Source organism: Ambystoma mexicanum, chromosome 1p, assembly GCF_040938575.1.
Source record: "Ambystoma mexicanum isolate Mex_15411 chromosome 1p, UKY_AmexF1_1, whole genome shotgun sequence".
Lineage (NCBI taxonomy): Eukaryota > Metazoa > Chordata > Amphibia > Caudata > Ambystomatidae > Ambystoma > Ambystoma mexicanum.
In genome coordinates, this window is record NC_090921.1 from 1,180,185,740 (window position 1) to 1,180,210,663 (window position 24,924).

The 24,924-nt window shown below is 45.8% G+C and overlaps 1 protein-coding gene across 1 annotated transcript in view; it reads left to right on the top strand.

The window, feature by feature from the left end:
- LOC138532852 (IgGFc-binding protein-like) overlaps positions 1–24,720 on the top strand; it is a 181,122-nt gene extending 156,402 nt beyond the window's left edge. Inside the window, exons 11-13 of the mRNA XM_069641104.1 lie at positions 9,498–9,893; positions 10,706–10,992; positions 24,296–24,720. Coding sequence (XP_069497205.1) covers positions 9,498–9,893; positions 10,706–10,992; positions 24,296–24,302 — 690 coding nt within the window. The 3' untranslated portion in view covers positions 24,303–24,720. The remainder of the gene's footprint in view (positions 1–9,497; positions 9,894–10,705; positions 10,993–24,295) is intronic.
- Positions 24,721–24,924: the final 204 nt, after the last annotated feature.

A 24,924-nucleotide genomic window follows, 5' to 3' on the forward strand; every position in this document is an offset into this window, starting at 1 on the left:
AATGTGGTCTGGGGCCAGTGCCTGTGGATGCCTATGACCATGTGTGCATGACATGTATGTATTAAGGTTTGAGGTTGAGCCATTCAAACATCTCTAGGAGGTATCATAATTATTTTATTATAACTGTTCTTTTATAACATGCTTAATACCAGAGAACAGTTTCTAAGCACAAGTCTGGGATTCAAACCTATGCTGCTGTGCGTTGTCTTGCTTCTAAGACAAATGGGTTGCCCCTTAGCTATCCTCCATGTATAATGGGATGTGTGGATCCCACTCTCAACCTGCACCAGATTTGCAATAACAATTACTTGTAGTTACACATATTTATTCTCAATGTGTCAGTCAACTAATATAGACACTAATCCTACTTTTTCAAGCAAGCCAGCTACCAATTAGACATGGCATCCTTGAAAGCGACACTAGGCTGCGTGTGCAGTGGCTCACATGCATGATTGAGAGGTATCAACGCCCAATGCCCCTCTGAAAGACTTTATTCCGACTCAATGTGTAAACTGGCTATCAGACTACCATGGTAACCTCAAAAACAAAATTGAGCTGCTTGTGAAGCAGCTCATATGCATATGCATAATTGGCAATGATCAGTGCCCAATGGCTCCCTGAAAGGCGTAATTCCAGCTCCACGTTTCTGAAGAGCAATAAGAGAAATGTGCATGAGGTAGGTTTACAAGACATTATTTCTAGGAGCTTTTGCTTCTATTTATAATTTGGGAAATGTGGTAGTGTGTTTTGCCGGTCACCTTGTTTTAACATTGTACCCAATGCTGTAGTCTTATGCCCTTGCCCTGCCAGGCTTTGCACATTCTTAAACCTTCCACTAGACCTGCAGTGCGAGTTCCTTAGTTTACATACTCGACCTAAGAAAAATGCAATTGCCCCAAGGTGACTGGAAACAACATTTTTACCAGTGCTTTTTGTAAAATGGTGCATGTCGCCATAAGCACACTTCATATTTGGTGCAATGCTTTCAAGCATGCACAGTGAAACTTGCATTTCCCATTTACTGCAACCAAAGTGTGTTTGCAGTAAATGAAAAATAAGTTGCTAACATCCCCATACTTGTCAGTAAGGTCAAGTATCATGCAAATGGTACTGGCCCTTAATAAAAACTACTCCCCAATGCTAGTGGGCTAGTAGATTTTGTGAGCCCTGTCGGCCTAAAATGTGGTCAACCTATCTAGATCTTTTCTTGGAGGAAGAGATTACATTGAACTTCTTGAAAGTAAAATGGCCGTCCTTATTTACTTGGAAAGGATCTAGTTGTGTGACACTCTCTTAATTTCCTCGATAAGTGATGGAAGCAATTGAAGCCATCAGTAGTGGTTGTGAATAGCTGAATCTGAATAATTATTTTGAAAACCTATGACTTGGCAGGTGTTCTGCATCCCCGTTTGGCCCATGGTCAGTCTACTAAGAAAGCAGGTTTCTTTGCTGGCAGACAGGGTTTCCCTCATTGCCATCTGCAGAGCAGCCGTGCACGTTAACCCTTCAATGTTTCTTTCACATTATCAACAACAGATTGACACGAACAGTGAATGCTTGCAGCCTTATCAAACTTGTAAGCTTGTAAGCTTAGACAATTGACTCTTTATGTCCATGGCCCACATTACGACCCTGGCGCTAAGGGGTTAACGACGCCATAAAAGGCTGTGGTGCCGTTAACCCCTTAGCGCCTAATTATGAGGTCCCTTTGCCCCTCCCGACCTTAACGGCTGGTCCAAGTAGGGACCCGCAAAGGGACCTTGAAGGTAATTACGGTACCGCAATTTGGGGTACTGTAATTACTGCCTTCCCCATTCCCGTTGAGCCCTATGGGGCAAAAATGGGAATGGGGAAGGGCCAATGCTGCATGGGGAATTACTGCCCCGCCAACCTTGGAATGGGGTGGTAATTCCCCATTGCACCATGGCGGACTCGTTACAATACTGGCAGCAACCATGGTGCTAATAGTGCCATTGGTTACTGCCGGTGTTGTAATGAGGGCCCATGACAAATAAGCATGATTGTCCCATCTCTTTGAGTAATCTGTTTTATGCCCTCTGTATACCTGCTGCATCTATTGATCTCATGCATGTGCTGATTAGTGTGCTGAAGCTGATGAGGGGCTAGTGGAGGGTGCAATACCTAGATTTTATCAGTCCACATTACCCTGACTCGTCTCCATGTCACCTTACTCACATCCCTCCCACCCTACCTGCAATAGCAATGTTGCAATAGGGATATGAGATCTGTTTGCATGTAGGAGGTCTGCTCTACGCTGTCCCTCTTATTGGTACAAGTAAGAGAATGGACAAGGGTAATGGCTGTAGTTTGTTGATCTTTAAGATGGCCTGTTGCAAGGTAGATAATACCTAATTGTTGTGAGTAAGGTGACAAGAGAGTAGAGTCAGAGTTTTGGGATTCACCTCATGCATTTGCTTCTCCCACTCTGTATATTATCCATTACCAGTAAGGGTGCCAACGTTTCGATTTGTTACGGATGTGAGGCCCTTACTGTTCAATCTATGTCTAGATTAGAGGTGGGTGAAATTTCCACCTGCAAAGCGAAAAGTGTGAAATTTGCACTAGAATCGGCTTCCGACTATTCCGCGAACCCAGCATTATAGTTCTGCTGCCACTGAAACTTCACCACCAAAGAAATTTCGCCTTGCTTTGTGCGATTTCGGAAAGAGCACTGGCCATTTAACAAAACAATGAAACGGGTTCTGTTTCACTCTTGTGTCATGTGAAAAACAGTGTGTTCTTTCATACCCATGTTGGTTTCATGTAGCGAGACGAGAAACTTTGCATAGATCTTTTTCGATCCATGCTAGTTTCGCTCAGCATCACGAGAAACTTAAAGCAGTTCTTTTTCCGAATCATGTTTGTTTCACGCAGTGACACAAGTAACTTTGTTTTTTTTTTATGCCTGCGAGTTTCGCACAGCGACAGGAGAAACTGTGCACCTTTTTTATCTGACCCATGCTAGTTTCACACAGTGACACGAGAAACTTTGCACAGGGTTTTATGATTTGTGCTAGGTTCGCACAGCGACATGAGAAATTTCACATGATTTTTTTGATTGATGCTAGGTTCATGTGGTGACACGAGAAACTTTGTGTGGCTCTTTCCCATGCATTGGGGTGGCAGAACGGGTCAAAACAGAATTCTGCCACATTTTGCTTTTGCGACTGGTGGAGCGGAATCTAACAATGTCGCCCAGCCCTGGTCTAGATGGTATTCAAAGAGATAACAATACAAGCATATACCTGTATGCAATACACTTTGTAGGCCTTATCTTTTGTTGATATTCTACTTTTCCCTTTCCGGAATTACATTTCATGTGTTCCAGCACGTATGTTTTTCACTTATCTTAAGTTGGTTTTCCCAAAGAAGTAGTCATTTGACTAAGAATGTAAGTTGCTTGAAGCACCTACAGATGGGGAGCTGTGCTCAACCTCCAGCTCAAAATTATTTTTTTTTCTGGATTTGTGGATGAGCTGTTTTGGATATTTTATTTCCCTCAGGCAGAGGAATTTTATGAGACTCAGCTATCACAAGTCCTCGTGTCTATCGGAGACAGAGGGAGCCGCAACGGAGCTGCTAGTGATGCACAGTTCAGAGGAGTAAGCAACATCCACATTTCCTGGATTGTGAAAGGGTACAGGTCAAACTAAAGAAATAGGGGGCAAAGGGGAAGCCCCAGGCTTCACACCGTGGGAAGGCCCCCTCTGATGTAGACCAGTGTGCCCCTGGCCTTCACCATTCCACACGCAACAGGGTAACAGAGTGCAGCCCAATGTTCACAACACTCATGGCTTGCAAAAGCAAATTGTGCTTACAAGACGGTATAACCCATCTAACCTTTCAGTACATTCTTGATTTCAATTTTCCCTAATGAGAGAACCATGACTCTGACGTGATAATGCCATGGGTGAGTTAAGAGACCATTCAGTCTGGCTCATAAGATATATACTGACCAACTGTATGATTCGAAAAGGAGGCAATTATTGTTAAATATGGAATCACATTGTAGTCTTTCAAGCCATCTATGGATACGGCTTTTTGTGTAGAGCGCACTTGATTCACTCCTGGGTGATTCCAATAGTGGCAGCTAAGGAATGGAAGACCTGTTTAGGTAGAGTGATTGAGGCATCAAATAGATTGGCCAAGTCGGGAAGCCGGGCTTAGGTCCTAGGTTTTATGGTTTGATAGTGTGCAATGTCTTAGGGTTTAGATGAGACACCCTCACTCCTGTTCCATTTTAGATTTGTACAAATATATAAATGGGAGTTTGCTGCTTAGTTATGTTTCAAGAATGATGTCAATATGTCTAGATTTTCCCTATGAGATGAACAATATTAAAGTGCACCCTTTGACCCAGACAGAAGTGACATCACAGGAAAAGAGTAACCTATCCCACATGAATAAGCAGGTTATGTGAGTCGGTGCAAGTAGCAAGTGTGACTGGCCTTCAAAATATTGTCTCCTTGGATCAGACCGGTGTTGTTTTTCGAAGGGCCGGGTTCAGCAAACTCTGGCCCCATGGAGTCAGTACCTATGATTACCAGGAATTTGTATCTGTTAATTTAGGAAGGCCTGATTCCTCTTCAGCGTGGTTAGTATTGTACATATTTGTCTGACAGACCACTTTCAATTCACATTTGTCTCGGGAGGATAGCTCAGTGGCAACGTGCTCGCCTGGGAAGGAAGACGACACGGAGCAACACATGTTCGATCCCCGGGTACGTGCTTAGTAACCTCTGGGTATTAAGTGTGTTATAAGTAATCTATCATATCATGCAGTGGAAGAGAGCAATATATATTTGATCTTCAGTCTGTTTAGTGTTTCACAGTGCTCCACTTTGACATGCAAATAAAGCACAGGATTGACAGCTGTAGTGGGCTGCACTTCATCTTCCAGTTAATGCTTGAGCATTTTCTCCACTGTCCTTCTTTTTATGGACTTGTGTTCTGTTTACTATATCTTGGATTCAGCAAAGCAGCTCCAAATGTTCTTCTGTACATTCGACTGAACTTCAAACTCCTGCTGAAAAAGAGAACTTGCGTGGCTGTAGTTGCTTGTAACAGATGGAGGCTATGAAGGGACAGTGATTTCCACTGTTTTGCGATTAAGGTGACAAGGGCGTGGGTGGTGGTAATGCTACTGGGACTGCTCGTTGTGGAGGTGGATGAAGAGGGTATTTCTCCAGTTCCTTTCCTGGGAGATAGCATCTCCCTCTCATGGGCACAATTTGGCCTGAGATCCATGTCTTGTAGTTTCCCATACACCACTCCATAAGAGGCAAACAAGTAGACAATCATGCAGCCTGGCTTCAACATTATAGCACACATGAATGCCACATATTCAACTATGTCTGTGCTAATCCAGGCATTTGTTTATAAGCAACTGGTGTATGCAGATGGTCAGGCAGGATCGCAATACCCTGCACACAATGTCTTACAGTAGTTTTCCCCCTTTGCTCATAGTGTGCTAATGCATTTGAGAAGAAATGAAAACTCTTGTTTCAGCTATTGTTGTCAATCAATTTGTGTGTGAGTGTGCATTCTGGCAATTTGCATTACCCAAGGATGGTTTCTCTTCAACCATTATTAAACTCCTGTCAGCTATTGCACTGTTGGAAGCCATGCATGAGTGTGTATTCAATCCACTGTGGAGCTCCAGACAAATGTGCTCTTCCCTCAAAGTGTGCTAATACATTTGACGAGAAATGAAACTGCTCATGTTGGCTTTTACACCCAAATGAGTCATGCGTGAGTGCGTTCACTCAACCCACGTGCCCCAAATATGTTTGCCCTTTACCCAAATTTTGCTAATACATTTGATAAAGTTCATATGCTGATGTGTTTTAGCTTTTGCACTCAACCAATGTGTGTGTGAGTGCATGTTTAGTAGGGCAAACGCCCCTGACAATGCTTCCCTTCGCTTAAATTGTGCTAATAAGTTTGACAAGACATTCAAATACTTGTGCATGTAAGCAACTGCCTGCAATCAAGTAGTGCGTGTACACGCAATTCAATTAACTAGCGTTCCCCAGCAATGTTTGCACTTCCCTCAAACGTTACCAATACATTTGAAAACACTCTAGTGCTTGAGTATGTCACTCAGTCAAGTTGTGCATGCTTAATAGAGACACACACCCCAAAAACATTTCCCCTTTGCTCAAAGTGTGTTTATACATTTTTGACACAAACAGATCAAGTGCATCAGCTATTGCCCTGAGCTAAGTCCTTGTTGAGTGCGCATTCAATCAGCACAGAGAAGAAACACCCACGCTGCAAACGCTGCGTGGTAAAGGCCGATGCTGCTAATTCAGTGTGGACAAGACAAGTAGCAGGGTGGAAATCTTGCCGAATTCGCTTGAACTGGATGGTGGGGCATCTCCAGCCCGATGCAAGCACTAGCACGTGACCTTTCGAAAAGCACATGCCTGACTGATTGTGCCATGGGACCAGGTGTATGCATCATTATGGATCCGTGTGCCTATGATAGTAGTCATGCATGGATTTAAGGAGCTATGGAAGGAGGATATATACATTTGACAATTGTTAGCAGACATTGAATTCCAGAGGAAGACAGACTTGTTGCAATGCGGTCATATTGCACTTGCAGGGACTATCATTGTCTCATATTTTCTTTTCTCCACCCCTTCATCAATTACCCTGGCACTTATGTCACTGATGTACAGCACGGGGTGGGAGGAATAGGAACGTGCAAGTGGTTGGGACGCAAGAAGAAGGGGGAGGAGAGTAAGCATGGAGGAGGGGAGCGCAAGTGAGGAACGGATTAAGGGGGTGAAGGTATTGTCACATTCCAAGAAGGCTGGGTAGTGCTGCAGTTGGTGTTACTCTTCATGACCTCGGCGTCATGGGTTGATCCTGAGAAAAGTGTACAGCACTGTGTGATACAGAGATTTGCATCACACATCATGTGCACCTTCAGTGTGTGAAGCTACTTTCAGTACCTGAAGATATTCTCCCTTACCTCAGGAGGAGACAAAGCGTGGAAACAACTCTGTGTCAGTTCAATGTTTCAGGACATAGTGATGTTATGACATTTTTCTTCGAATGCATTGACTTTGGTCTGGGTGGTGGGGAGGGCGCTGTGTCTGTGGTCATCGGACAGGAGGTCATTAAAAACCTGGCCCACAACCACTATGAATGTGTGGGGGAACAAGCCACAAAGCTTTCACATAGATCATTGGAAACGTCTGCTACTGTTCTCAGTCTCTTCCCCTATGCATTGCTCGGTGGTATGGATATCACTTTCCGCGTCTCCTTTCTACAATTTGCAGAGGTTGTGCTGCATGCATGCCTGAATTGACATTACCCAGAAGGCATCACTGCCACCTTCTAGAAGGTGCCACGCTTTGGATGTATTTAGTGGAATTCTAGAGCAGTATTCCAACTCATAATCCAGTGATATTTACTCCATGCTCTATTTTGAAAATCTGAATGCAGTATTGTCCATACACCCAATGAACAGCTCCTGTGGCAGATAATTAGGTGGGCCATTAATGGTAAGCTCACAATGCCCGCCCAACCTCCAGCTATCATGTCCAAGGCATACTGGTAAACTAAACAAAACACAACAGTGCAATTCCAACAAATGTCAGTCCTGCATGCTTGTACTGTCCCTTATTCCAATGTCTACTGAGAGGTTTAGGCCCTGATTCATGGAAGTGTTTTTATAATGGTGCAATCCCATAGGAAAACTTTCCTTGAATCAGGCCCTTAGTGTTCATGCAAACATGTAGGCGAACAGCATCTTAATCCCCCTGTATCTGCCACTGGGACAGTGGATCATGTGCTCTTAAAGGGTAATTGTACTGTCCCTGTTATTTGTTTATATGTGAAACTGCTTTGCCACGTCTCACTCTGTGTATGATATGATATGATACGTCATTTATAACGCGCCTGTACACAAGTGTTTCGAGGCACACCTTTAACCCCATGTGCACTGAAGAACATTGGTTCCATAAAAACACGAACAATGTAACAAATGCAAACCCTGTTGTTGGCTGTATGTGGTGAATACACTGAATGGGAGGCAGGGGTCTTGTTAAGACTATTTTAGTCCCAGCAATAGACCGGGGCAAATGTCTTATTCAGTGATTCATAGAAAGCCACCAACTTCTACCTTATGTTCTAGTTGTGTCCAATTTGTAAGATTCTTGGGAAAGAGTCTTAAAACAATGCATACAATACGACTATAGTACGGCAGCCTGCAATATCTGTGTAAAAGCCTGGAAGTAGGGTTCTTTTTACAGGCTGGTTGTGAAATCCCAAATGAATTGTAATGATATGATCTGATATGATAGGTCATTTATAACATGCTTAATACCAAGAGGTTTCTAAGCGCATACCCGGGGATTGAACCTATGGTGTTCCGTATTGTCTTGCTTCCAAGGCGAGCAGGTTGCCCCTGAGCTATCCTCCCAAAAAAATTGCATCACAACCGCTCTGTAATCAGTTATTACGGTCCTGCTGTGATGTCATAAGGCCTGCTGCATGAGCCAGCAAATGTCATAATCCCAACTGTCAATGCATCAGTTAATTAAACGTGTTACAATGGCTTAAAATACCTTGTTTGTTAAAAAAAATGTGGTTGTTAAATAATTTCCTGTGAAACATTTCAACGATGATTTGCCAAGGAACTGTTTATGGTAGAGTGTTCAACGTGTGCACTGCTGAAGTTTAACACATGTGAGCAAGAGGCTGCTTGTTTTTTCTTATCTTAAAGTACAAAAGGAAAACGTTTCTTCGATGCATTTTATGAAAATGTTTCAACTATTTTTCTGCAACAAATTCAAAACTACATATCAGCTTCATTAAATCCAAACATATTCATCATTGATTCTATGGATTGGCAAAAGGAATATCTCTTACATTAAATTAAGCAAGAGACCAGGTATTAAATGAAATGACAGTATGTGGCCAAGTATCAGAAGTAATAAAATGCACCCTACCATAAGCAAAAAGGATAATACAGGTCACCTCGGAGTTCTGTTCAGGAACTCACCCTTTGGTCTAGTTCCTCGATCACATCACAGAACGTCTTGGTGACGTGCAATAGTCTTATAATCCACGTTAGGGTGTACTTTATCCCATACATAACACATCTGACAGAGCGCTTGCTTTCTGGTGATAATGGTGAGACTAAATGCCTAATAAGGAAAGATAGATATTCTCTCACTAATTGGGAGCCTCCGAAGGGCGATCAAGCCTGGGAAAGGGTCAGTCACATGCAACACGCTCCTGGCATGAGTAACACTACAGTTCAGTGAATGAATTCAAAGAGAACAGGTGAGAGTGAAGGGAGGAAGAGGCAACTGTGTTTCACACTGGCTTTGCGAAACCCACCATCGCGGTGACATGTCCTCTTTTAACTTTGGCCTGCATTGGTTGAGAAAAATGGACCTAGAGATGTTGTGCCCTGACTTTGCCAGTCCTAATTGAACTTTTTGTCTTTTTTACAGGGCAATGACTCCTTTGTTATGCCAATGTGTGGGGAGCGTTGCTTTTGTGGGCTAGACGGTAACGTGGTATGTGCACTACTCACGTGTGGCCTGGACAGCACCTGTGGGATCCGCAACGGCGTGATTGGCTGCTACCGGACACATGCCAATTGCACTATCAGCAAAGGACGTGACTTCATCAGCTTCGATAACAAGGAAGGGGAGATGGCATTGCCGAAAGGGGAGATGGCATTGCCGGGAGCTTTTGACATGGCCTTTGTGTGTGACGTCAACAGCAAGGACTGGTTCAGAATAGTAGTGGACGTACAGGAGTGCAGCCCAGGGTCTGTTAGGACCTTGGTTCATGTCTTCTTCAAGAATGCCTTCATTGCGGTCAATGACAAGGGAGACGCCTGGGTAAGTCAAGTCCTCATGGCATTGCACTTGTAGGTTAGCGACTGTGCTTAATAAGGCCACACTTGAAGCAGTCGGTTAGGCCGATAGAGGGATTGCAGTGGTACAGAGGATCAGCTGAGGCCAGGTAATGGGTAGAGGAGATGCCATTGTCATGGTTGATTGAGAACACAAAGGTGGCTAAACAGTGAGACCCAGGATTTAAGCAGTAAGTAGAGATATTTGAGGTCTCAAGGTGATTGGTCTGTCAGTTAGAACAGTGTGCTGCTGGACGATTGCATTGGTCCAAAGATTGTGGATTACACCAAAAAGTATAATAGGTTAACTAGTTATCTTAACACATCATCAGCAGTAGAACTGAGCTTCTGCTGTGGCTCAATGGGGCGAGAATAAGGCTTGGGAAAGTAAACCAATGGCCTGCCAAGACCTTTTCAGCAGGACTGGTTTAAAACAAGAAAGTCAGCAACAGAGCAGAGGTTTGGGTAGAGTTAGGCAGGGCCGATGCTACAGCATGCAGCTTCCTCGGGTGTAATTTTTTAAAAGAGGGGTGGTGTGAATACAATTTCACTTGGGCCAGCATTAACACGTGAATACGTGATGGAGGCTAAGATGTGACAAAGCAAAACGAATGAGGGCCCAGAGCTGAGGCTTAGCTTTTCTCGCAAGGAAGTAAACTCAGCACCTGATACCGCAGACTTTGAGGTCAGACTGGGCAGGCTAGTTATTAGGAGCTATAAACGATAGCAAAATAGCAACGTATTTTAATTGCTCAGCATTAAAATCAATGCATCATGGTGCTTGCTTTCTCGTTTCAGCTAATTGGGCGCCCTCTTCCCACCCCAGTACTGGTGAATGGAGTCATCACAGTATTTAAAAGTCAAGAGGACTTAATTATCGAAGAGAAAGGCAAAGTTCGTCTGACCATCGGGCCGAACGGATCAGTGGGAGTGCAGGCCTGGGATACCTTTGCTAGCCTGCTCTGCGGTGCCTGCGGAAACTACAATGACAATCCGGATGACGACCTGCGGCTCTCCGGGGGAGGATCGGCTTCTGATACGACTGAGATGATCAATTCTTGGAAGGCCCCAGATTTCTCTGTCTGGTAAGAGGTCTGCTGTGCCGGCAGCTGCAGTAGTGTTCAATCAGAAGCTCCATTTCCCCCCTTGATATATCTATGATGCTTGCTGCTCTTCCTTCCACCATTTTGTTTGGTTTCAAACAGAGCTCTACTAACACAACTGGATCCACGCTCATCATCAGGTGCCTGGGCCTCACACGGTCTGCTGCTTCAGGTAGCCTGAGAAGCCTTGCTTTGGGGCATCCTGATCAGCACACTGGAGTCTGGTGTTTTATTGTCTGCATCTTCAGTGAATTTACTTTTAACAACTGGGGCTTTCAATAGTTTCCATATTTTTTACATTAAAAGCATCATACATTGGCAATAAGCACACTAATTATCCAATCCTCACAAAAAAGTCATTGCTATCTTTCAAAAGATACCCTAGTTTCTAAGTGCAGAGGCAGATGCTGCTGAACACCACCACCCGCTTCTTCACACTGATGCTTCTAATCCCGGTAATAGCAGCTGGCACATGCACCGCAGAGAGGTCCTCACATTCCCCCAAGACATTAATCTTCGACTCTTATTTGTGAAGTGACTCTTTCAAGTGGCACACAATTAGTTACATCACAGCTGCGGACATTCGGATCAATTTAATGTGAAAAACATTTAGGGCCTGATTCATGGAATTATTTGCATGGGCATCTCCTGCTTGGATTTCGCACAGGCTCAGCATGTCTCTGCGAGCCGTCGAGCACCTTGCGCGAGGCACCACGCAGAGTATGGGCGTGGCTTGCGCAGAGCGTTGCATAGGGGGCGGAACACATAAAATGGGGAAGAACATGCAAAAAGGTGTCAGTTGTGAGGGATGGCCCGCAGGCAGTCCATTGCATACCCAACATTGTGCCAGATGACACGTATTCATGGAACCACCCCCGCAGCCTCTCGGCATAGAAATGGCCATGAAAATCCCTTGATCTCTATGCCACCCGAAGGCAGGCATAAAGATACTTGCGCATAGGAATTGCAACACAAAGGTGGGTTTGCATGTCGGATTTAGGGGTACGTTTACGCATCTGGGGTTCGGATCTAACTTAGGGGAGCACGTATGCAGTGTAGAGATTTTCTGAGTTTAACCCGAGTTATGAAGTTTCATATGCATGTTGTCGGGGTGCTGGCAACAGTTACGGGGGACCCTGTGCAGGGTCCCCGAGATGCAGGCTTGCTTGCAGGGGACTCCATGCACCCTTTGAAGGGTGTGTGTAATTGCTCCCGTGGGAGCACACAAAGATAGCTGTTTGGGCTGTTCATGCTTTGCGTGGGGTTGTGTTGGGGGCGTTCCGGGTGCAACTTGCGAATACAGTTACTTTGCGCAGTAAATTCCATGGATACGTGGGGTACACATATTTTATTATGCCAACAGGCTTGCGTAATGTCATTCTCCGCACGCGGTAATTACAGGAGAAATGTGCACTTTTCCATGAAAGGGCCCTTAATGTGGTTTAAGATAAACATGTGTGGACATGTTTGGCAGGTTGATTAGCAGTATGTATTTTTGTCGTGAGTTGCACTGATTTAAGTACTGCAAGCTGTCTCTACCTACCAGGTACTGGGCCATAACCCCAGCACAATTCTGTAGCAACCTAAAAGATGATTGTTGGTTGTCCAGACACATACCAGCTGTGAGCCTCTTTGGAGAAAATGTACAGGTAGTTTTATTGTACATGTATACAATTGCATTATAGTTCCAGTTAGTATTTACTGTATACATAAAGAGAACATCCACCAGCCATCCTCATGCACTCCAGCTCAGGTCCACATATGGCACATCCAGAAACTCACACACTAAGCACTCATCAACGTTCTGCTGACCTGTCAGTTACACACTGACATCAACATTCTATCAGCAGGACAGGCCAACATTCAGCCAGTCACAACAAATTCCCTCAGCTCGGTGCAATAGACGTTTCCAAGTTACTCCAAAGTAGATCACCTTTTTAGGTAATGTTGGGAGAACGCAAATCCTGTAGAAATAAATGTCCTAAGAAATAGCGATCAGATTGGGCGTGATTAGAAAGTGTCAAATTACTTTTGCTTTCGAGCAGCTGCTTTTCAGTTTAAGACCACACCCAGAAGGCTAATCTGAGGAGAAGTAGTCTCAGCAGCATAACACATTGCAACCATTTGTCATTCATTGTATAGAAGTGCAGAGGTGTACAGTTGATACTGCAAATGAGCAGAAGAGTTGAGGAAAGTAGTAAGAAAATACATACATTTGAAGGAACTTGAAATGTTACCTGAATTCACGCCAGCTATCGCAAAGTCAAAGATTAAGCATTGTACTGCAAGCCCATGTTGACCCAAGGATACTGAGCCAACGCACTTGACTTCTTTGCTAAATTGAGAGTGTCCTCTAGTCCCAGTCCATCCGTCTCTAAGGTAGCCCAAACTCTGTAGGTCTCTAATGACAGAAAGCTAACTCTCTGTCTTTGGACAAGATATTTGTTGGAATTTTCCGAGCGCTCCACTACCAAAAGCTTCAACAGCCCAGTGTGTTGATTAGTCGACCATTAGGTTCAGATTGGCAGGCCAAGGAATGCAGATTCCAGGCAAAAGACTCATCATTCACTTCCCCAGAGCACTCACTGACTAATCCAATGATGTAAAGCTTTGGCAATTCCAGGATCAGTACAGCCTGGATTAATGTTACATCATTCCTTCAGAGTCATTGCAGAGCATGCTAATGTATCTGTGTTTAATCTAGCAACCAGGGACTGATGGTGCATGTATGTGCTGACTAGGTATCCATAACATTTATAGCAAAACAGCTGTCACCCACACCTGGTTTCATAAAACAAATAACGTGGTTTTCTTGAGCAACCAAGATGTGTGTCCCGTCCGCTAATTTGTATATCATTCACGTGTTCCTTCTCATCATTTTCTTTAAAATGGTAGAAACATCCATCCACGTAGAATGATGGGCATCCTGTGACAGCGACTTTCAAAACAGAGTAAGGAGAGGCTTGTATTGTGGATTGAGTTAATGGTGGGGATTGGAGGAACAACACATTGCCATTTATTAAGCCAGGCGATGCAGCGTATACACATTTGTGATGGGTTGGGGTGAATTGGAAGAGTTAGAGGCACATTTCACAGTCACACGTTTATTTGCATTTGTATATGTGTACAACGTTTTTTTTTTCCCTGAGCAGGTCCCATTGTACGTTTGCCTAAAGAATGCATTGGTGTCTGTAGATAAGCCTATCACATGTCCTGTTCTGTGTACATTGTGTTTTAAAGAGAACAAATAATTAGAAGAAAAATGATATCTAATTAGCACAACCACAAGGAACTATTTCCAAGAATAAACTTGAAACTTAACAGCTGTACGAATGTTGTGAAATTATATGAAAATACAGAAAAGTTTCACACTTCTACAGAAATAATCACCTCCTTACATGGTCCCTTGCCATGCATCCGATGTAATGAAGGTAAAGAACATGAAATGTACTAGAGAATAAAAAGGTCATTTGTAAGAGATATCTTAGTTCACTGTGTTGTACAGTCCTTGAAGGAGCACACATCAGTGATTGTAGGCATGGGCGTCAAGCCGCACTTCACTGCAAGAGTAGAGACGCTTCCGAGAGAGGGCCTTTAAGTGAGTCAATCTATCCAAATAAACCATCATATTTAGATTGCAGGGTAGAAGATCAAATCAATAGACTTGCCCACAACATCAATCAATTAACTAACAACATGAGAAAGCCCCAATAATCACGTGTATTAGTCTATCTTCTTGAGTGCTGAATGCGCCTCTTTCATCATCCAGAAGATGTGGATTGATCAGGATTTGTGGGGGGTGTTCAGTCATCACACGGCCTTCCATCTTTGGGGGGCTTGTGCAGATTTGTCATCTCTCCCTTTGCTCTCAATTTCCCGAGATTCTTCTTTAAGTCCAGGTGCTTTTTGCGCTGATAGGACTGGACTACTGTCGATATCCCGTGACTCTCAACTAATTGTCGGGGAAGTTGCCCTTATCAAGGAATATCCGCTTCAAGTTACGATTGTGAGCGTAGTAAGGGTCTCTCAGCCAAAATGAACCCATTTATCTGCCCTTTCTCTTCAATGTCGGACCAGTACGTGCAAACCAACGAATATCCCAATGTTATGCAGTTGGAGGGGAAATAATAGCCTCAGCAGGTATGCTAACATAAAACTAGCATGGGTTTCTCCAGCACACTGCATGTTTACAAAAGAAAGGGGCTGCTGGTATACAGACAGAAACATTACCAAAGTGTAGTCAAAAAAGTCAGAATTCGTGTGGTCCTAAAAAATGCAAACTGAAAAGGAGACTGGATAGTGACGTCAGGTTGCTCTTCTGAGACTTTCCGTCATGTTTCCCATCAAGCTATACTACCACCAGCATCGCCATCTCCTCCAAACACACCGACATGGGACGATAAATTGTAAGGCAAAACATCAGGTTTACGTGTAATGTTGCAAACAATCAGGGAAGCGCACGAGGTGCAACTTGCACATGCTGGAAATGCAAGAAACGAATGCAGACAATCTCGGTGGGTGGAAGTGGATGGGAAATGACAGTAACTGAGTTCCACTACTTCTATTTATTAACCTTCATAGTTCCACTTTTCATAGTTCCACATAGTTACACTGTTCTTGCTGCCATTTGCACAGTTCCTGAACTTCTAAAGCCCAATCGATTCATGGCATCTTTTGCAGGGATCAAAGTGACCTTGCACTGCTGGAAAGTGACTGCACTGCCTACACAAACCCTAATGCATGGAACTGTGCAAACTGTATTTGTTCAGTGCAATGTCACTGCAAAAATGACTATGCACTGACTTTGCACTGCAAAAATACACTGTGCACAGTTCCATGAATCAGGGTGTGTGTCGGCAGTGCAAAGTCACTTTTCAGCAGTGCAAGGTCACTTCGACCCATGCAAAACATTCCATGAATCGGGCCCTTAGTTTTTCAGGCAAAGCATTCCCTCCATGTTATTTTAAATCCTGTTTCAAGCTTGTCAATAGAATTGGGATCCGACTGAGTTGGTAAGCAACAGAACTGTGTGCAATAGACTGAGCTGGTAAGCAACAGAACTATGCGCAATAGACTGAGTTGGTAAGCAACAGAACTATGTGCCAGAGACTGAGTTGGTAAGCACCAGAACTATGTGCAATAGACTGAGTTTGTAAGCAACAGAACTATGTGCAATAGACTGAGTTGGTAAGCAACAGAACTATGTGCAATAGACTGAGTTGGTAAGCAACAGAACTGTGTGCAATAGACTGAGTTTGTAAGCAACAGAACTATGTGCAATAGACTGAGTTGGTAAGCAACAGAACTATGTGCAATAGACTGAGTTGGTAAGCAACAGAACTGTGTACAATAGACTGAGTTGGTAAGCAACAGAACTGTGTGCAATAGACTGAGTTTGTAAGCAACAGAACTATGTGCCAGAGACTGAGTTGGTAAGCACCAGAACTATGTGCAATAGACTGAGTTTGTAAGCAACAGAACTATGTGCAATAGACTGAGTTGGTAAGCAACAGAACTATGTGCCAGAGACTGAGTTGGTAAGCACCAGAACTATGTGCAATAGACTGAGTTTGTAAGCAACAGAACTATGTGCAATAGACTGAGTTGGTAAGCAACAGAACTATGTGCAATAGACTGAGTTGGTAAGCAACAGAACTATGTGCCAGAGACTGAGTTGGTAAGCAACAGAACTATGTGCAATAGACTGAGTTGGTAAGCAACAGAACTATGTGCAATACCTCACTAAGTTTTCCGCTCTAACCCTCTTGCGTCTGCTTGAGACTTCAGCGAGGACTTCCTCTGCTTAAAGAGACACATTATGCGAGGTGGGTTGTACAATAGGAGCAGCACACATTCATTACATTACAGATCTATTGGGTTGTGTTCTTCCTAAAAGCCCTGGCACATCAGTTGCCGGGGCAAATAGATTATGCATTGGGTTCATGTCTATCTACTTTGGGACTAGTGTATGTCTTCTTTCTTTTTTATGACTTAGGGGTGTCCATGTACTGCCTTTGTAAACACATCTACCCACAGACCACTTTGGGGTCATTACCAGTGTCCCTATCAGGATCTTCCAGATCCGAGGAGGGACATATTTGACAAAATGATTGAGCTACATTAAAAAGTTGCGGCTTTCCCTCCTTCCCTGGAATGCAGCTTTATGGACAATGTAAAGCACGACTAACTACACTTAGGGCGTGAGTCATGGATATTTATACACGATTCAAAGTGGCTTAACTGTGGAATGTGTATTTTTGAGTGCACAGTCAGTACAACGACGGGCTCCCGCGCCCTACAAAGGCAGTTGGATAGCTCTGGTGGCAAGGGGTGGGTTTACAATGTATTAACGTGTGCTTGTTTTGTGTTACATAGAGGTAGTTGCTTCACTGCTTCGTGGGCGGTGGAGGCGTGTTAGGCATTTGCAAATATAATTGTATTAAAAATGCGGGATGGTCGCGTTTTTCTAGCTGAAATGCCAGTTGTTTGAGCTTTCTGGAAGTCGGCACCACGCTGGGGCGAGGCGGTTTGCAACATCGGGACGGTGCGTGGCTAGTGGGTACAACGAGCTACTGGGGAAATGTCTTGATATCGTTTTGGGGTTGCTCATGGTTTACCAGGCATGGCCTACGTTGTTGGTCACATGGGGTTGCTGGAGGGGCTGGAGTCAAGAGTATTGCGCCTGGCAGCAGGGTTATACTGGTCGGGTGGGAATACAAGCAGTGCTTAACATGGGCCGGGGCCTGCCGGGGCCAAAGTGGGACTGAGCCGGGGCCCTGCCGGGGACCCCCATCCCACACAGCATTGGCGGGATGCATTATCTCGCCGCAGCCGCGACGGGAGATGCGCCCGCCAGTTTAATTTCAGGCGAGCTGACAGAAGTCGCTGAGGCTGGCTGGCACTTCTGTCAGTCACTGTAACTTCCCTGATGACCCCTCATTTGAGGGGTCATCAGGGAAGTTACAGTTCCTTTGTTTGCCCTCGCCAGGTCACTGACCCTCAGCGAACCTGCGGGCTCCATGATCTAATATGCAGATTAGATCACGGAGCCCGCGGGTTCGCAGAGGGTGAAAGGCTCCTCGGGCTCAGTGATCTCTGCTCAGAGCAGAGATCACTGAGCCCGAGGCGTCTATCTCCGTCGGCAAAGCTTTATAAAAGATGCCTTGAATTGTATACGTTTCAAGCCATCTTTTATAAACGTAGAAATATTTCTATGTTTATAAAAGACCGCTTGAAACGTGTACAATTCAAGGCATCTTTCATAAAGCTTTGTCGATGGACAAAGCCACCTCGGGTTTTGTCCGTCCTCAACGCTTTATAAAAGATGCCTTGAATTGTTTACGTTTCAAGCCGTCTTTTATAAACATAGAAATATGTTATAAATGTCTATGCTGATAAAAGGTGTCTTGAAAAGTGCACAAACCATAGTAAGGTAAGCACACAAGTGTGCGTAAATTACTATGGTTTGTGCACTTTTCAAGCCACCTTTGTATAAACCTAGAAATACGTAACATTGGTATGTTTATAAGGCTTGAAAGGTACACAAACCATAGTAGTGCGCATACAAATATATAAATGCTCACATACATTTATATATTTGTTTGCGCACCTTACAATGATTTGTGCACGTTTTAGGCCACAATGGAAGCCACGCCGCCAAACGAGGACCCCCCCCTCAATTTCTTACTCCACTTAAAGCACTCAATACGAGGATCAGAGGTGCGGGCAACAATGGGGTGTCTTAGATCTAGGTTGCCTCTGGGGCAATGGCGGCTGCCTGCGAATCGGGGGGGGCAGGTAAGGGAAACCCAGCAGTGTGGGCCAAACTAGGAATGGGGAATGGAGGCCAGGGGCATGGCACAGGGTGTGTTTGCAGGAAAGTTTTATTTAAAGTGCGGGCGGGGATTAACATTTGAGCGCTCTGTGGGGAAGGGGGTTTTCCAATGTTATTAATATGTGCATGGTTGTTGCACATAGGAAGTGAATTGCTTTACTGCGTCGTGGGTTGTGAAGGCGTTTTACATTCGTTTAAAAGTGGGTGTGCCACTTGCAGATTGCACTTCGCATCCCAGCGGGCTGACTCTGGATCTCATGCTTGTGCCATAGATGCATTAGCTTTTCTATGCCGCGAGATGGTGCTACGCGGAGCTATATACAGCGCGAGATTGTAAAAGTTGTGTAGGGAGTGCTGTCCAGTGTTTTGTGTTTTGGGCCTTCCACTGCGGTCGGTCCCTTCCCCATCAGTACAGTCTGAGCCATAAATAACTAAAGGGAAAGCGATTGGCGGTGGGGAGTGTGGGGGTAGGGAGAGGGTGCGACTAATGCTCTCCAAACCGTCAGCAGTGATTTCAAATGTTCAGCACTCCTGGGATGGGCTGGATGCTGACACCGAGGTTATTTATAGTAAGGCCCGAGGGTGCCTACCTTTGCATCCCAGCCCCTCCTGCCCCAGCCAAAGAGCAGTATGGCCTCTAGAAAGCAGAGGTGTTTTATTTTGGGCTATTAGGTGTTGCTCGCACCACCTATATACCGAAATGATTTCATTAGAATACAGATAGGGAGAAATGGCATAGGAGGAGGGACAAAAGCTTGTAGGTGTTTGGTTATTTGCCCATCCATTAAAAAATGCGAATCCCAATAGCCATTCCCAACCAGCTCCTACCCCTTTGCGCCCAAAAGACCACCTCGGGAAAACTCTTTGAGCTCATGTCAAACAAGACGTACCATCAAACTTTGCACTAGAAGTGCCTGCTGGAGATCTTAATGGGATACTGGTGTAATAATGTCAACTGGAATTATGTTTGAAGGGGTCAGAGACCTGGATGGTAATTCTGGTATTACAAAGAGGCACGATGCCAAATGTCAGGATGGTAGGAGACTCCGGAAAGGGGGGGGTTTTGCGGCACGCGCGGTTACATCAAGATGTATGTGAAGGTAGGAGGGGAAAGAGCAGGGCAGTTAGTGGGCAGGACGCAGCAAAGGGGCCAAACTAGGGAGGGGCAGAGAGCCATGGCAAGGGGCACCAAGATTTCCCAATTGGGGTAGAGATTTTAGGTCGGGTGGTGGCCGCACGCTCGGCGGGTGCAAGGAAGTTGCTGCGGGCAGGCCCGTATCAATGGAATCGGCCGGCGCAACCACTGGTGCGGGGCGGCCTCGGTTTAGGGGCTGTGGAGCGGTTGGAACTGTGCCGGGGAGAGAGTTTTGAAATGCAATAAAGTAGGGAAGTGTCACGTTTAGAGGGTTCGGGGAGGTAATTGCAGCGCTGCGTGGGTTCGCTCAATTATTACAGGGGTGAAACCGGAATTAAAGGTGGGTTGGTCTCACTGTAATCAGGATGGATGGGGCTCTCGAGTTCCGGGGCATGGCATTGGCCAACAGCGGGGTCAAACAAGGAATGGGGAACGGAGAGCAGTCGCATGGCATGGTGTAGGTTTCAGGAAAGTTATGCAAGCATGCGGGGGTGGGGGTTGAGGGGTTTAACATTGGTTCGCGCTGGGGGAAGGGGTGGGTTGCACGCGTTAAGGTGGGCCTTGTTTAGGGGTTACATAAAGGCAGTTTTTTACTGCTCGTGGGCTGGGAAGGTGCCGTCAGTCATTTGATGCCAATGGCACTCCAAAGTGCGGAATGGTCGCAGCTACAAATTCTGAAATACCACTTATTGGGGCTGTTTTGAAGTCGGGACCACACTTGCGCCTGGCGGTTGCAACCTCGGGATAGCGCAGGCATAGTGTTGAGAACAAGCTATTTGGGAAGGTTTTGTTGTGGTTGGTATCGTTTTGGGTTATGCTGTTTGTTAGAAAGAGCTGTTTGGAAAAGGCTTTGGGTTGTTGACATCGTTTTGGGGGTATGCTATTTGTTTACCGGGCTTGGCCTACTTTGTTGGACACACGTGGCCTCTGGGCATGCGGTGCGTGGGCCGCCACATGTCGAAATTCGGCCAACCGGATGGGCTCGTTTTGGCAAAGTCTGCAATGTCATTTGTTTGGGCTTTTCTGGTAGTTGGGTCCACGCTGGGCCGGTTACAGTTAGGTCGGGTTCAAGGGTTAATATTGCAGGTAGGGGAAGGTGGGGGCAGGGTAGCACACCTGGAATGCAGATTATAAGGGGTTGGCACAGGCCCTGACTAGGTATTTGGCCATGGGGTCAGAAGTGCGGGGTAATAAGAGGGGACAATGTATTCGGTATGCCTTACAATGGTCGCGGGAAAGCCCAAGACTCAAGGTTTGCCTGTTGGGCAGTTTGCTGCAATATTTAATATGGGGATCGCTTGTTGTCTAATGGGTGGGTGATGGTTATGTGGGAAAGGGGCCCGTGCAGGCAATGGGGTACGACGCTAACCGGGAGACACGTGGTCCGCAGAAAACGGAAGGAGATTATTGTTGTATCGTAAACAGTGAGCAGGGAGGGTCGGATTTTCAGTTTAGATCCAAATATGACGGTGAGAGCATGATGGCAAACAACAAGGGGCGGTTATCAGGCGGCGGGATGGCTTGTGCTTTATGTGGGAGCATATAATGTTACATCTGGGTCCGTGCTTGCGGGACAACTCATGGCATCATGTTGGGACAGTTTACACTGCGGTCTACGGAGGGTTTGGACATAGTATTGTGCGCAGAACCAACGGAACAGGCGCGGAGGAACAGTTTCAAACTTTACATTTGCAAGGCATTCCAAGGGTCATAACAAGCGGCCCAGCCGAATGCATGTAGGGGTTCAGCGTAGGTGCAATTAGCGGGCAGGTCGCCGGGCTTTAAATGGGAAGCGGGGCAGGGTACGGGAACACGTTACCTAAGGAGGGATAATAGGAAGATTTTGGCGATGGGCAGCAGTTCACACTGCCGGTATTGCCATGTTGTGGCGGAGGTCACGACAGGTTTGGGCGGTTAGGGGTCATCAGGGGGGCGAACATTTGGCAAATGAGGGCCCGCTTTGGTCAGCAGGTGGACCTTCTAACTTTACCTTTTGAAGCACCCCAACCTCTTTGGACCATTTTGCAAATACTTTTAGGGCATTTTAAACGGTGTGATCTTGGGCACATTTCACCTTGCTCCATTCAAATTGGGCCGGGCTCATGAACTTTGGCGCTACAGGGTAGGGGAATGGAGGTTTCGCCTTGGTCATCAGGTGGGCGTCACAAGAGCAGGGGAAGGACGTCGCGGGGGGGAAGGGAAAGGGTCTTATGGTCCGGTCGGCTGCCACGCAAAAGCAAGGTCAGAATGGGCGAAGCCCTCGGACCAAAAAAGGGGGTCAGGTTAGGATTCCAGCGGAGGCCGTCTTGCTCACCATGATTTCTTTCATTCCGCAGAATACACCGGACAGTCGAACTAGCAAGACAGAAACAGTATCTTTTACTCAGAAGTCTGAGAGGTGAGACGGTTGCAGTGGCCCAATCACAAGGCCCAGACCTGGTGGCGGTGGCGGAAGAGCAGTTGGTAGAAGGACCAGCGAAAGTGGAGTCGGCATTGTCGCCTCCTGGGGGTCAGCCTTTGGATGCGTAAGGATGGGCCAGATTCGTGGTACTGGCCAGGGTCGCAGGTTGGGAAACAAGGGTGGCCGTGATGGGAGGGGCGCAGCTGGGCAGCGGGAGAAGCGACACCCAGGCAGCAGCCCTCCCCTCCACCCAGCCAAGCTTGGCTCCCCCCTCAGGGGGTCGGGGTAACGAGACGGTTTCCCTAGCCGGAATAACTGAGACAAATGAGAAAGGAATGCAGAAAGGGGTCGGGCCACCATTACCGGTGGGCGGCTGTTCTAGCGGCTGTTCATGGGATCACGTGTACAGAGGGAAGGACACCTTGCTGATGACCGGGGGCAAGGGAAGAGAAAGGGCCGAGAAGAGGGTGAGGCCGCAGGAAAACATACAGAACTGGCAGATGGCATTCAGACGTATGACACGGACAATAGTGGAGAAAGGGCTAAGGGAAAACCTTTTTGGGGGAGAGAAAATTAACAAAGATTAATAAGCCAACCTGGGGAAAGGGGAAGATGGATCACGGGGAAAGGGAGCAAAAAGGGGGAAAAGGAGACCGGAATGCATCCTTTAGAAGGAGCCTAAGCGGAAATGGAGAATGGAAAGAAAGTAATACATGGAATGAAAATTGCACTTAAATAGAGATGGGGAAAGAAAATGAAAAGAACATTGCAAAATAAAGAAATGGCCAAAGGGTAGAGAGGGACTGCTGAGGAAGGGACTGGGCGCCTGCGTCGGGTCCCCCAAGGACCAGAAGGGGTGGGGGGGGGGAAGTTGCATTGCTCTCAGCGCAGAATCCTGAGTTTAAAATGGAACACCTGTAAGATAACTCCTGAGTTTATGTATGTAATAAAGTTTGCTGTGGCAGTTTTTCTCCCACTCATCCAACTGGTCATGCCTCTCATTGGGGTTGAAAGGGGGTTGGGCTCCGTGGGAGGAGGGTAGCCGGGTAGGAGTGAGAGTTGAAAGAGAGCCTGTGTGGGGGGGGGGCATTGGGAACAAGGAGGGCTGTCGCCGTGCCACCCCACTGAGGGTGTCGGCGCTAAGTTAGTTTTACACTACAAAATGACTTTGTACTGTACAAATACACTTTGCACAGTTCCATGAATCATCGTGTGTTTCGGCAGTGCAAAGTCACTTTTCAGCAGTGCAAAGTCACTTTGAACAGGGAAAAACATTCCATGAATCGAGCCCTTATTGCCAGCTGCAAGAATGCAGAACTGTTATGCACCAGTGTAAAAATGTAACGTTACGAACCAGGTGAATAATCTCAATGGGGCGCTCACCCACACATTTTCTAAAATATCTATAATGTGCAATAACTACACGCCCAAAAACACCAGAGTCTAAACTCGAATGTGTTTTACTTGAGGGGAACAAAATGAAAAACGGTTGTGTAGGACCCCTTGGCCGTCTTCCAGCTTTCCAACCCCTCCCTCAGCACCAATTTAACTCCTTGCTGCCATTCCCGCCGAGGGTCAGAGTTTCGGTCTGCCTTGCACAGTCCAACTGTTGAACCTGGTCTACGAAGTGCATTTCGACGCCCTTATTCTTCACACAGCAAGCCAGGCAGCATTCCCGAAGCACTTCAGCCGTAGGCGTTGCCATGGGCTGCTTCTGACCCCACGGCTCTGCCCATGCACACGAATCCTTGCCCGCAGCTGCTTTCCTGCACACTAACAACCGGCAGCTTGACCAATGCACCTGCATTCTTTCGTGTGACGCCCTGCTCTCTCGGCTGACCCAGTGCAGCTTTGATAATATACGCATAAAGCGGCATGTTTTTAATTCACTGTTTCTCTTTTTTTTGTCTTCCAGTGTGTGATTAAAATATCGACGCCTGCGCCAACCCAACACAGCGTCCGGCAACACCACCGTTCACGTGCCTTCTGCTCTAAAACCCGTGCACGACTTACTCACGCTTGGCCATTTCTTGATTCAGCGAAGTATGATCAATGATTCGCAAATTGCTTTACAAAAAAAAGTTAATTCGAAAATTGCTATACAAAAAAAAAGTTTGAGGAAGACAACATGCCTTTTATGTTCCTTCAGATCAGCACTCATTGCAACGTCTTTATGTAACCAGTATAACCAGCTCTATTTGTTTAATTTTTTAACACAATGTATGAGGAAGATAATGATAAAGCAAGTATTTGTTTAACAATGAAATGAATAGCTGACAGATGCAGAAATGTACACTTTGGAATAATTTGTAAGAACCAAATAAAGTCGCTTTTGCTCAACCGTGTGTTGCTCTTCTTTCAAGGCACATGTACTCAAAGTAGGCCTACCCTGCCTGCTCTGTTCCGGAATGAAGCAGTCATTGTTTACATTTAAATGTCCATTTCAATGCTGAGCCACAGGTGGTGTAAAATGAACCCATAAAACCAACTGTTTGTTTTACTCTTGCCAACAGTGAAAATAACAAGGGCTGTCCAATGTTGGAC